Source organism: Sapajus apella, unplaced genomic scaffold (genome assembly GCF_009761245.1).
Source record: "Sapajus apella isolate SASKATOON/1434 unplaced genomic scaffold, GSC_monkey_1.0 scaffold106, whole genome shotgun sequence".
NCBI lineage: Eukaryota > Metazoa > Chordata > Mammalia > Primates > Cebidae > Sapajus > Sapajus apella.
In genome coordinates this window covers 817,685-831,544 of record NW_022437046.1, presented here as the reverse complement: position 1 = coordinate 831,544, position 13,860 = coordinate 817,685, and the positions used below count along the sequence as shown (strand labels likewise).

The 13,860-nt window shown below is 49.8% G+C and overlaps 1 protein-coding gene across 1 annotated transcript; it reads right to left on the bottom strand.

Annotated features, from left to right (window-relative positions):
- Nucleotides 1-779: 779 nt before the first annotated feature.
- Nucleotides 780-9,004, bottom strand: CHRNA10 (cholinergic receptor nicotinic alpha 10 subunit). The gene is made up of 5 exons (XM_032258918.1): nucleotides 7,034-9,004; nucleotides 4,919-5,064; nucleotides 4,328-4,482; nucleotides 2,374-2,906; nucleotides 780-1,737 (listed from the first exon to the last, which is right to left on the bottom strand). The coding sequence occupies exons 1-5, from the start codon at nucleotides 7,092-7,094 to the stop codon at nucleotides 1,280-1,282; spliced, it is 1,353 nt and encodes a 450-aa protein (XP_032114809.1). The 5' UTR covers nucleotides 7,095-9,004; the 3' UTR covers nucleotides 780-1,279.
- Nucleotides 9,005-13,860: the final 4,856 nt, after the last annotated feature.

The window sequence follows — 13,860 nt, the reverse complement described above, 5'->3', positions numbered from 1 at the left end:
ATGGATTTTCACTGTTGTTGCCCAGGCTGGAGTACAGTGTTGTGATCTTGGTTCACTGCAGCCTCAGCCTCTTGGGTTCAAGCGATTCTCCTGCCTCAGCCTCCTGAGTAGCTGGAATTACAGGTGCCTACCACACCTGGCTAATTTTTTGTATTTTTAGTGGAGACAGGGTTTCACCATATTGGCCAGGCTGGTCTCAAACTCCTGACCTTGTGATCTGCCCGCCTTGACCCCCTCAAAGTGCTGGGATTACAGGCGTGAGCCACCACACCCAGCCATAATTTTTGTATTTTTTATAAAGACAGGGTCTCCCTATCTTGCCCAGGTTGCCTAAATTTTTTTTCTTTTTAAGCTAGTCCAATTTATCAGTAGGGGGTTATATAACAACTTTAGTGAAAGTGGCATTCATAAGTTATGATAACCCACTACCATGGACACCACTAATACCCAGACAGCTGGGGAAGCATTCTTTCTGGATGTGTCGTTAAGGGTTTTCAACAGGAGATTGGCATGTGAGTTGGTGGACTGAGTGGGCAAGTTCCAGTCTCAATGTGGGAGGGCATGGAGAGGACAAAAAGGCAGGCGAAAGGCAAATTCATGCTCTTTCCTAGAGCTGGGACATCCTTCTCTTACCATTGGACATCAGAACTTCAGGTTCTCAGGCTTTGAATTCCAGGACTTGCACCAGCGGCCATGAGACAGACCTGAAGTACAGACAGATCTGGACCCCCAGCTTCCACCACCACAGACCTCAAGGGTAATACTGGATATCAAGGAGGTGCTAGGTACACGCTTACTTTATTGAATTGGGAATTTGGGGCCAAATGTCCATAGGGCCTCCTGTCTGGAAACTAGACTGAGAATCCCCAATCCTTTTCCCTGCGCCCCTAGGCAGGGAAAGGTAAGAGCCAAGGCCCTGCAAAGCAGCCACCTAGGAAGGAAGACAGGAAATTGTGGCAGTTCCGTTTCTCAAAATAACCAGCATGCTCATCACGGACAGCTCTAATACCCAGCACCAACAATTCTGTGCCTCCAAGACTGTACTCTGTGACATTGCCTTTGTAGAGTTCCTCTTTTTTTGGAATTAGGTCTCTGGACTTCCTTTAGTTAGGGTGTGTAGTCAATGAGTGCTCCCTCGTGGATTGTGAAGTCAAGTGTCCAGGGTCTTAGGAGTAGTGGGGAGGCTGGCTGGCCTAAAGACCAGCAGCCACTTGGCCTTGGCTGTCCCTTTCTGGAGGAGCTGTGGCTGCAGCAGATCCCTGTGACTTAGTCCCAGTCCTCACAGGGCCTGCACCAGCACCAGGAGGCTCATGACCAGGGCCATGGAGAAGAAGATGCCCAGGAAGAAGCGGTCCATCACACGGGCCAGGCGCTTCCAGTCCTCATGGCAGCGCTGGGCAGCTCGGTGGCTGTGGAAGGTATTGGCAATGGTGGCTACATGACGCAGCAGGGCTTCCTGGCGGCACAGACACCGTGGCTCATGGCAAGGGCCCTCTGGGTGGCCAGCCCCTCCCTCAGGAGGCTCAAGGCTAAGGGATGACTCATGTGGCCTGGACTGCCCACAGGGCTCCCCTCTTTCCCGCACACACAGGCCCCGTGCCAGGTGTCCCAGCAGGAGGGCCCTAGCCCAGGCTGGCACTGGGTGGGCACTGGGACCACAATAATGCAGGTTCATGATAAGGATGGTGAGTGCTGTTGAGAATGTGACCATGGTCATAGTAGCCATGTAGTACTTCCCTGCAAGAGAGAGAGCCAGTTGAGACTCAAAACAAAAGCCTGTGGATCCTGAGCCTCCTCTGCACAAATGGAAATAAGCCCAGCATGAGGCTCTCCTGACCCTCCAAGCTCCATGGATGGAAGCAGGAAGGAGGTAGGGGCCTAGTTCTTCCCATCCTTCATTCCTACATGTGGGTCATCAGAAGCTACTGCTCCCTAATTGCTCCCCTCACCGCTGCAGGCTGTACTCATACACAATCCAGAAGAGTCCTGCTCTCAAATAACGATGGGCATGAGCTGGGGCAAGATACACATCCTTTCTGTACAAATGGAGATAACTAGAGGGCCTGCTTCCTAGGTTTGTGGTGATGCTTACCTGAGTTAATAAAGGTTAAGTGCTTAGGGGAGTGCCTGGCACACAGCGAGCACTCAATAGATTTTGCCTATTAGTAGGCTCTGATGTTCCACCACCAAGTAGGCCTTGTTCCACCATCTAATCCTTTCCTCGGTCTGAAAATCAGGACACGTTCCCAGGACGCCCCTCTCACGCTCTGAAGCGGGGCCATTCCGCAGACCCAGGCCCAGTAGAGGCCCCACCCTGGGGGAACCCCCCGTGCATTGTCGCCCCCCCACCTGCCCTGTGCCCCAGCTGCTCACCAATGAGCGGCACACTCTCGGCCGGTGGCATGCTCTCGGCTAGCAGCAGCTGGAAGACGGTCAGCGCCAGCAGCACGGTGACGCCCAGCGACACCTTCTCGCCAGAGTCGGCGGGCAGGTGGAAGGCGAGCGGTGCGAGCAGTGAGATGAGCACGCAGGGCAGCAGCAGGTTGCATACATAGGCGGCGGCGCGGCGGCGCAGCAGCAGCGTGAAGGTGACGTCGGGGTAGGGCTCGGAGCAGCAGCCGTAGGTGAGCACGCGCCGTCGCGCCGGCATGCCCAGCACGCGCCACTCCACGTTCTCCACGAAGTCTGCCAGGCTGGCGGCGGCGCCGCGTGGCCGCACATCCAGCTGGTGCCCGCCGTGGGTCCAGGAGCCGAACGTCAGGCCGCAGCGCTGGGCGTCGAACGGGAAAGCCGCCACGTCCACACGGCACGAGCTGCGCGTGATGGCCGGTGCGTCCCAGCGCACGGCGCCGTCATGGCGCAGGACCACGTTGGTGCTAGCGGAGCCTGGCGGCTGCGCATCCGCCCTGTGGACAGGCGGGGCGGGGCTCACCCAGGCTGTTCTGCCGAAGGAGCAGCCGGCGGGGAGCCCACGGCAGACCCCCAACTGACGGAAACCAAAACTTCTCCCCAGAATATTGAGGCTGGTTAAGTTCGAGACACTCACGACGCAGGGGTGCACCCGGCCCCAGCCTCTGCTGGCCTGATGGCAGGACATCAGTCCTTCCTTGCTGGAGACAGCACTTGCTTATCCAAAGGGCACCAGCAGGCACCAGAGGAATCTGGGAACAGATTTCACCCTCTTCCCACGTTTTCCTGCCTTTTAAAGGCTGGAACTGCCCTCTCCTTTGTCTTGCCACTATTTACAATTTATTGGCTCTTTCTTGAATCTCTATTTAAACAAGGCCCCTAAGCCGCTGCCCTCAGAGAAAAATACTTTTGAACTAAGGCCTCTCCTGTGAGGGGTACAGCAGGTTAATAAACTTCTGCTTTTCTTTCGTTAATTTTATTTTTGTTTTCAGAAAAAAGCCACATAGAGGGTGAAGTGCACCTAGAGAGACCCACTGCCTTTCAAGGGCTGGAAGGGGTGGTGCCTGAAGGGTCCAGAAGGGACACAGACTAGCTAAAGGATGTATAAAAAGGCCTCTGCAGGCGGGGCACCGTGGCTCACCCCTGTAATCCCAGCACTTTGGGAGGCTGAGGCGGGCAGATCACAAGGTTAAGAGATCGAGACCATCCTGACCAACATGGTGAAACCCGTCTCTACTAAAAATACAAAAAAATTAGCCAGGCGTGGTTGTGCATGCTTATAGTCCCAGCTACTCGGGAGGCTGAGGCAGGAGAATTGCTTGAAACTGGAAAACGGAAGTTGCAGTGAGCTGGGATTGCGCCACTGCACTCCAGCCTGGTGATAGAGCAACACTCTGTCTCAAAAAAAAAAAAAAGGCCTCTGCAGAACCCAGAGGTACCTCTGGGCCATACAGTGACTTCCCTTGGGGGCCATCTGCAAAACATGTAGAGGGGTTCCCAGAGAAAATATGCAGAGCTATATGTTGGCTGAGACACGAAACTGGTCAAGGAGACAATAAAGCAGTGTTCCAGAGGGCTATGTCCTGGAGGAAAGAGACCCTTAGGCTCTTGAGAGAGCCCTGAGAGACCTGGAGCTAAAAGTGTGCCCTAGAGAGGCCCTTGTGATTCAGACATCTGCCCTGGACCACACAGTAGGTTCCCAGGAGACGTTCAGCCTGGGCTGGTCTGGGATAGCCTAAAGTGGGGGTGCCATGGAGGGGCTATGAGTGCTGGGCAGCTTAGAAAGGTCCTGGGGGAATGCTTCCAGGGCAGCATGGCAACTGGGTTAGGTGGTAGGGAGAGGGCATCAGTGCACACTCAGGGCTAAGGGCAAGTCTAGAGAGGGGTAGGAGAGGGGAGGGGCCCAGATAGGCAGTACTTGTTATAGAGTACGATGTCTGGCCGCCACACAAGACTGCTGGGGATGCGGATGGCATCCAGGCCACCATAGGCATTGGGGTCCCATCGAAGGTAGGCATCTGTCCACTCCTGCCGTATCCACAGGTACAGAGTCAGTACCTGGTTCCGTTCATCCTAGTGGGGGCAGGGAGTGGCAGAGATGTGGACATGTATATGTATATCTTGCCCTGTTTGTGCACACTCACCTGCAAGGCTCTGGTCAGCACCCACAAACCCAACTTGTCCATACTGTCCAGTTCCCACCCAGGCCTGACCTTGCCATGTAACCTTAGTGGGCTCTTCTTTTTTCTGGGCCTCAGTTTCCTCAGCAGTTATATGGGGTAAGAATCCCTGCTTAGCAAGGATTCAGTAAGTTCAAGTGTGCAAAATGTTGGGTAGAAAGTAGGCACCCAACAGTCAGTACCCCATAGTTAGTAACCGTTACTGTTGTTGTTAATATTAATATTTACAGAAAAGGGATTCCATGGAGAAGAATCCCAGTCTCTCACCCCTTCATTTCTTGACACTGAGACAGCTAAGATTCTACAGCTGTATCACCACCACAACGCACCATGTCGATGATCTGGGACAGTGTCACCTCCAGGGTCACATTCAGAGTCTGGTCTGTGTCTGCCACAGGTCTCAGGGCACTTGTGTAGTTGGTGAACAGGTCACGGAAGAGCTTGAGAGCCAGCCGGCCCTCAGCTCCCAGGCACTCTGGAGGGGCAGTAAGGAGGGTTGTCCATCCCAGGCCCTAGTCCTGGGGCCTCTGCTCCCACCCTCCACTGCCAGGGCTGGGGCCCTGTCCTTATGAATGCCCTCCACAGTGTCTGCCCTCTCTTGCTCTAGCTGTGGCTCTAGTTTCTCCCTGCAGGGACACATGATTTAAAGGCCGTGGAGTGAACTGGTCCTATCTTCTGGCACCAGGCTGACAAATTTCTCCTCCACCCTTCCCTTTCCAAGGACCTGGAGTCTGTCTGCCTCTCCACAAATGCGGGAGCAACCCAAATAAGCCCCAAGAGTATAGACTTTCACCCAGGGATTCTGAACCCCACTGCTCTGCCCCCTCGTCTCTCTTAAACCTGTTTCTGTTAGGGTTATAACAAGAAGGGCCCATAGCCCACCCACTCCATTCTCCCGTTAAGCCAAGCTTGTAACAGAAACAGCCTCAGGCCTTGTAAACAGGGCACCTAGATTTTGGGATGTGGTCGCACGTGGCTCTCAAACCCAAGATGTTGACCCCAGTGAACAGGACGTCAGCCCTAAGAACCAGAATAGTTTTTCTTAGAATAGTACCCGACTACCTGCAAACCCCTATATAACCCCCATAGTCTGTAAGCCAGGCGGCTGCCTTCACTGCCTGTGGTAAGACAGCCTGGCAGGTTAAATAAACTTGCTAAACCTGACCCTGGGTCTGTCTCTCCTTTCTTTCGAATAATCTTACAGTTTCCACTTCTCCATCTCAAGCTCGTTTCTTCAAAACTTCTGATACGATGGAACATTCCCTCTTTCTGAAAACACACTTCCCTAGGCTTTCCTGACACACACTGTCGTCAATCCCAGAACTAAAGATTCTTCCTGAGAATCCCGTCCTTGGCTCCCTTCTTTTTCTTTATCCCAGATTTTTCTCTTGAGCTCCAGACCCAAATAGAGTACAGTCTACTCCTGGGTTTCCCACAGGCATCGTAAACTCTGAGGGAACAAAATATGAACTCAGTTCTTCCCTCTATGCTCTGAAACTTGCTTTTTTGAGACAGAGTCTCGCTCTTTTGCCAGGCGCCAGGCTGGAGTGCAGTGGCCGATCTCAGCCCACTGCTCACTGCAACTTCCGCCTCCCGGCTTCAAGCAATTCTCCTGCCTCAGCCTCCCAAGTAGCTGGGACTACAGGCGTGCACCACTACACCTAGCTAATTTTTGTATTTTAGTAGAGACAGGGTTTCACTATGTTGGCCAGGATGGTCTCGATCTCTTGACCTCATGATCCACCCGCCTCGGCATCCCAAAGTGCTGGGATTACAGGCATGAGCCACTGCACCCGACCGAAAACTGCTTCTTATCCCATGTTCCCTATCTTAGCAAACAGCATGCCCTCAGCTGGACTAGTGACCTCAGCTGGAAATGTGGGAATTATCCCTCCCTTCTCCCTCTCCCACCTCCTCCCTGGAGAATCCAGTCAATCTCCAGATCCTGTCAGATCCTTCCAATCCTCCAGATTTCACTAAACATTGTCTTGAGTCCATCCTCTACCCTCCTAGCCAGGCCCTTCCCCTTACTGCTATCCCCCCCCCCTTGAGGCTCACCTTTCCCTACCCGTTCCATGCCCGTAGACCATGCTTTTAAGCATGCACATCTGACCAGGCCAGGATGCTGCTGAAACCTTTCGGTGCTCCCCATTGTCTGCAAGAGAAAGTCCTGGCCTGGCCGGCAGGCCCTTCAGCATCTAGCCCCTCTGATTTTCCTAGCCCCGTCTCTGGAGTCTCCCTGCTCACTGTTCCCACCCCAGCCAAGCAAGTCTCCTCTCAGCCTCTTCGGCACCCTTCTCCTCTACACTCCCTGAATAGAGAGCTTGCTCTCAGAACAGGTACTGAGGAGAAAGAGAAGAGAGACCACATGGAGAGGGATTTGGGGAGGACGGGAATAGCAGCACTACCAGGAGAGGCCAGGGCTGGGGTACTGAGCTTCATACCTGGAGGGAGTAGAAACAGCAACAGAAGGCCCAGGCTGAGGTGGTGGCTCCGAAGCCCCATGGCCCTGCCACAGTAGGAAGTGGGGCAGGTCTCTGGGTGTGAGGCCTCCTGGCCAGACCTAAGGCAAAATTAGGCCCAGCTGGCAAGGATGGTGTGGACAGTACCTAGAAGTCAGAAGTAAGACTGAGATCTCTGGTGGGTCCAGCCACCCTCTAAGGCGCCCTGCAGCCCTCCTGTCTTCTGATCCTCCAACTGGTGCTTGCCCCTGGACTTGAGTGCTTGGTCCTTCTTCTCTGCTGGGCCTTGCTTTTTCTGGCCTCTGCCTGCCCTTTCCTATGCTCCCCACCCACTTTGCCTTTTGTTCTGCCTCTGCTTCCTTGTCTTTCCCTCTGTAATTTTCTTGGTCTCTCTGCCTCCCTGACTCTGATTGTCCCCTGTCCACTTCTTTGTACTCTCTCCCTTTCTCCTACTTCTGTTTCACCCTTCCTTCCTTCCTTCTTCCATTCCCCACACCTGGACTCTAGATGAGCCTGCTGCTCTCTCAGCAGAACAGGGAACAGGGACTTCCCTTGATCAGCCTAGAGGAGTCCAAGGCACAGGACAACACCCCTCCCTCTCTGTCCTTTCATTAGCTTAATTACACATGTGCATTACACAGGTGTTGAGACACCTGTGCCCATGACAACAGAGCAAGGAAAACTGACACCTTAGGCCTCTGGGGCCTGAATTATTCAAACACTGTAAAAAGCAGCACACAGACTCAAACTCAGCTCAGGCCCACCCTCGGGGGTTGGAGAGTACAGGTATGCTGGGTCAGGGCATGTGGAAGACCAGGGCTTCAGAGTGTGAGGGGCCAGGGTCAGTGGATGGGTAACTGTCCTCCCATCTTAGCCACCATTGCCTGAATTCTGGAGGTGGAGGTTCTCCTTAGACCTACAGCTCTTCTTGCAGTGCAGGACTAGACACTCCAGGCTAGGCGCTTTGGGCCAAGCAAGCCCTTCCCTCCTAGACGGAGTGGTGTTGAGCCTCAGGCCACTCCAGGTAACTCAACGGAGCAGAAGATGGAGCCCACATCCTCTCCTCAGACTCCCTGTAGTCATTCCCATCTGAGCCTGTTTTTTCACCTTGCCCAAACACTGTGGGCAGTGTGGCAGGGCAAGCACACGCTTCAGAGTCACTTTCAGCCCTGTCTTATGAGCACTCTCACCTGGGTAAGATATTGAGACTCTCTGGGTTTCAGTTTTCTCAGTCTGGGTAATGGGATTAACAGTGCTCATCCTGAACATTGCAAGGATCAAGTGAGATAACCTGATAGTGCGAGGCACTGTCTAGCAGAGTGCCTAAGGTACAGCAAGTCATCAACAGTCTTTACACTGTGGTCCCAGTGAGGTAGTCAGGCTATCCTCAGGAACACACATTTAGAGTCACAGGTATTTATTGTGCACAGAATTTTGATTATTTTTGATCAAGTTAACCAGCTGCCTGATCAATAGCAGCAGCACATACTTCCCTGGCAATCACATCAATAGCCATGACTTCGGGCATCGTGAATGTGCCAGTGATTCCCTGCTCTTCCTTGACTCAGTTCCCTCTCCTAGATACTATGCTTATCTCTAACCACCTTCCTAACATTCCCCTCTGGATGTCACACAAGCATTCACATGATTTCAAACTGAAGCCTCAGAAATCCAACATTCACTCATTCAAACTAGTAGAGGGGAACTGTCCTTAACTTGCTAAAGAACAACTACCAAAAAACCCTGCCACTAGGGTATACTTAATGGTGAGAAACTAGAAGTTTTCTCCCTAAAATTAGAATAAAGATGTCCCCCTCTCGCCACTCCTATTCAACATCATATTGAAGCCCTAATTAGTTCAGTAAGACAAGAAAAGAAGATAAAAGTTTGGGAAGGAAGAAATTAAACTATCTTTGTTAACTTTTTTTTTTTGAGATGGAGTGTTGCTTTGTCACCAGGCTGGAGTGCAGTGGCATGACCTCAGCTCACTGCAACCTTCACCTCCCAGGTTTAAGCCATTCTTCTGCCTCAGCCTCCCAAGTAGCTGGGATTATTTTTGTATTTTTAGGAGACAGGGTTTCAACACCAGCCAACTGTTTTCTTTTTTTTTTTTTTTTTTTTGAGACGGAGTTTCGCTCTTGTCACCCAGGCTGGTGTGCAATGGCGCGATCTCGGCTCACCGCAACCTCCACCTCCTGGGTTCAGGCAATTCTCCTGCCTCAACCTCCTGAGTCGCTGGGATTACAGGCACGCACCACCATGCCCAGCTAATGTTTTGTATTTTTAGTAGAGACGGGGTTTCACCATGTTGACCAGGATGGTCTCGATCTCGTGACCTCGTGATCCACCTGCCTCGGCCTCCCAAAGTGCTGGGATTACAGGCTTGAGCCACCGCGCCCGGCCCCAGCCAACTGTTTTCTTTTTCCTTCCTTCCCTCGCTCCCCCCTTCCTTCCTTTGACCCTCCCTATCTCTTTCCCTTCCTTCCTCTTTCCTTTCTTCTGCTTTCCTTCCTTCTTTCCTTTCGACGGAATTTTGCTCGTCACCCAGGCTGGAGTGCCGTGGCATCTCAGCTCACTGCAACCTCTGCTTCCCGGGTTCAGGCACTTCTACTGCCTCAGCCTCCCGAGTAGCTGGGACTACAGGCGCCTACCACCACGATCCCCTAAATTTTGTATTTTTAGTAGAGATGGGGTTTCTCCATGTTGGCCAGGCCTGTCTCGAACTCCTGACCTCTGGTGATCCACTCACCTCGGCCTACCAAAGTGCTGGGATTACAAGCGTGAGCCACCGCGCCCAGCTCAACTGTTTTCTTATATACCAGCAATGAACAATTAGAATTCCACACTAAAAACACATTGCTGGCCAGGGGCAGTGGCTCATGCCTATAATCCCAGCATTTTGAGAGGCTGAGGTGGATGGATCACCTGAGGTCAGGAGCGAGACCACCCTGGCAAACATGGTGAAACCCCGTCCGTCTCTACTAAAAATACAAAAACCAGCCGGGCGTGGTGGCATGCATCTGTAGTCCCACCTACATGGGAGGCTGAGGCAAGAGAATTGCTTGAACCCGGGAGGTGGTGGTTGCAGTTAGCCGAGACCACGCTGGGAGGGGAGACCCCTTCACCTTCTATTTCACCTCCTCCTTCCCCCTTTCCAGAAGGGAAGGAGGGTGAAGAAGGAAAAAAAATGAAATGAAATAAAATACCAACGAGCTGGAAAAATGACTCCCTCTTTAGTTCCCAGCATCTCTGCTATCTGCTAACTTTGAAAGAGCTGCAAATGAATGTTATCTCTGCCGGCTGGAGCCAGGCACTGGGTCACGCCCCCACATCTCCACAGACCAGGCTCCCTCCTGGAAACACCTCTGCCAACAAACAGCTTGCTGCTTTTGTCCGGTCTCTGTAAGCCCCCTTCTCTTGCCGTCCCCCTCCACCTCAAGCTGCGTATGAATTAGCAAATCAATGAAGTCAAAAGATTGTAAGGTCAGAAATCCAGCAAATGGACAATGACATAGTTCCGCCCATTTCTCCTTTAGCATAAGCCTATAAAAGGGGAGAGAAGCTGCAGCTCCCGGAGCTCCGTGAATGAGGCTGCAGCCCACCTGCAGCTCCTGGCCGAATAAAAAGCCACTTCCTTCCTCAGTTCGTTGTTTCAGAGGTTTGTTCCCCGCCGTTCCTGCTTCAACGCCACTGCGCTCCAGCTTGGGCAAGAGTGAGACTCTGTCTCAAAAAAACAAAAATAAAATACACACTGCCATTTTAATTAGCACCAAAAAAATACTTAAGAATGAATATATATAACTTGATCAAGACAGTTGCAGGTGGGCAAAAAAAAAAAAAAAAAGAATACATATAACAAAATGTGTACAAGATCTATATAAAGACAACCACACGATTCTGATGAAAGATAATGTTTACAAACAGCTACATGAGTAGAGAGAGATGTAATATTCATGGGTAGGAAGACTCAATATCGTAAGATGCCAGTTCTTTCCACCTTGATATATACATTCTATGCAATCTTTTTTTTTTTTTGAGACGGAGTTTTGCTCTTGTTACCCAGGCTGGAGTGCAATGGCGCAATCTCGGCTCACCGCAACCTCCGCCTCCCGGGTTCAGGCAATTCTCCTGCCCCAGCCTCCTGAGTAGCTGGGATTACAGGCACGCGCCACCATGCCCAGCTAATTTTTTGTATTTTTTTAGTAGAGACGGGGTTTCACCATGTTGACCAGGATGGTCTCGATCTCTTGACCTCGTGATCCACCCGCCTCAGCCTCCCACAGTGCTGGGATTACAGGCTTGAGCCACCGCACCCCACCATTCTATGCAATCTTAATCAAAATCACCGCAAGTTATTTTGTGGTTATCAACAAACTAACTCTAAAATTTACAAGGAAAAGGAAAAGACTCAAAATACTAACTTTGAAGAAAAACTGGAGAACTGACACTACACTACTCAACTTGAAAAATTACTATAAAGCTACAGTAATCAAGACTGTGATATTGGCAAAAGAATTAAGACATGGATCAATGGAACAGAACAGAGAGTTTGGAAACAGATCAACACAAATATAGTCAACTGATCTTTGATGAAGGACCAAAGGCAATTCAATAGAGAAAGGATGGTCTTTTCAACAAATGGTGTTGGAACAACTAGATATCCATAAGCAAAAAAACAAACAACAAAACAAAAAACCCCAAAAAAACAATAAAAAAACAAAAAGGAAATGGAAACTACACATAGATTTTATATTTTCACAAAAATTGACTCAAAATGGGTATGTTCCAGCAATTTCACTTCTAGGTGTATACTCAAGATAAATGAAAACATGTCTCTACACAAAAATTTGTATATGAATGTTCATACCAGCATTATTCATAGACACAAAATGGAAACAGTACAAATGTCATTCAACTGATGAATGTATATAAAAAATAGTTGAGCCAGGTGCAGTGGTGTGCACCTGTAGTCCCAGTAATTAGGAGGCTGAGACAGGAGGATTGCTTGAATCCAAGAGTTTGAGGCTACAGTGCACTATGATCATGCCTGAGAAATAGCCACTGTACTCCATCCTGGGCAACATGCCAATATCCCATCTCTAAAAGAAAAAAAAGAGTCGTAAGTCATATATCCATAAAATGGAATATTAGTTGGCCATTTAAAGTAACACAGTACTGATACATGCTACATGAATGAACCTTGAAATATTATGCTAAATTAAAGAAGCTAGTCACAAGACCACATATTGTATGATTCCTTTTATATGAAATGTCCAGAACTGGCAAATCTATAGAGACAAGAAGTAGATTAGTGGTTATCTAGGGCTGGGAAGATTTAGGGATAATGGCTAAGGGCTTCAGGGATTTTCTGGGATAATGATGAAATAATCGCAGAAATAAGAAAGAGATCACAGGCACTAGGCATGTTAATAGTTAATTCATAATTCAAACAACACCCTTTAAGGAAGATATTATTATTGTTTCTATTTTACAAATGTGGTGACTGAGACTCAGGAATAATTTACCTAAAATTCCATAGCACAGAACAGTGGACCTGGCATTTGAACATAGATAACTGGGGTAAGGAGACATTCCTTTCTAAATTACATTGTATCTTTTTTTTTTTTTTTTTTTTTAGACGGAGTTTCGCTCTTGTTACCCAGGCTGGAGTGCAATGGCGCGATCTCGGCTCACTGCAACCTCCGCCTCCTGGGTTCAGGCAATTCTCCTGCCTCAGCCTCCTGAGTAGCTGGGATTACAGGCACGCACCACCAGGCCCAGCTAATTTTTTGTAGTTTTAGTGGAGACAGGGTTTCACCACGTTGACCAGGATGGTCTCGATCTCTTGACCTCGTGATCCACCCGCCTCGGCCTCCCAAAGTGCTGGGATTACAGGCGTGAGCCACCGCGCCCGGCCACATTGCATCTTTTAAAAACAAAATAGTGATCATCCAACTGCACTCCAGCCTGAGTGACCAAGCAAGACCTTGTCTCAAAAAGAAAATAAAAATAAATAGATGTGTAATATGATTTAATACTATATCTTATGAAAATTAATAATATAAATATTAAAATAGCAGATTAGACATAGCTGAAGAGAGATAACCAATGAATTCCAAGACAGATCTGAAGAAATTACCTAGAATACAACCCAAAAAGACAAAAATAGAGATAATAAGAGATTAGGAAACAGGCCAGACACAGTGGCTCAGATCTGTAATCCCAGCACTTTGGGAGGCCAAGGAGGGAGAACTGCTTGAGCCCAGGAGTTGGAGACCAGCCTGTCTCTGCAAAAACATATGAAGGTCTGGTTCTGTTGCCCAGGCTGGAGTGCAGTGCCGCAATCACAGCTCACTGCAACCTCTGCCTCCTGGCCTCAGGCCATTATCCCACCTCAGCCTCCTGAGTAGCTGGGACTAGAGGTGCATACCAACCAGCTATTTTTTGTTCTTTTTTTTTTGAAGAGATGAGGTCTCCCTATGTTGCCCAGGCTGGTCTTAAACTCCTGGGCTCAAGGGATCCTCCCTCCTTGGCTTCCTCAGGTGCTGGGATTACAGGCGTGAGCCATCGTGCCCAAACAATACAAGGTTTAAACAAACGCTCAGGAAAGCCTAAGAAATGAACATTTGAAGCAGAAATTAATAATTACCATACAGAACCCCAGTAAAATTGATTAATAAGTCTAAGAACTGGTTATTTGAATAACAAAAAATCTGAGACAATTTTCTGGAAATACGAATGGACAAAACTGAGCTAAATAAAGATGAAACATCTAAAAAGAGCAGCTACTCTGTGGGCCTTTGCTCAGC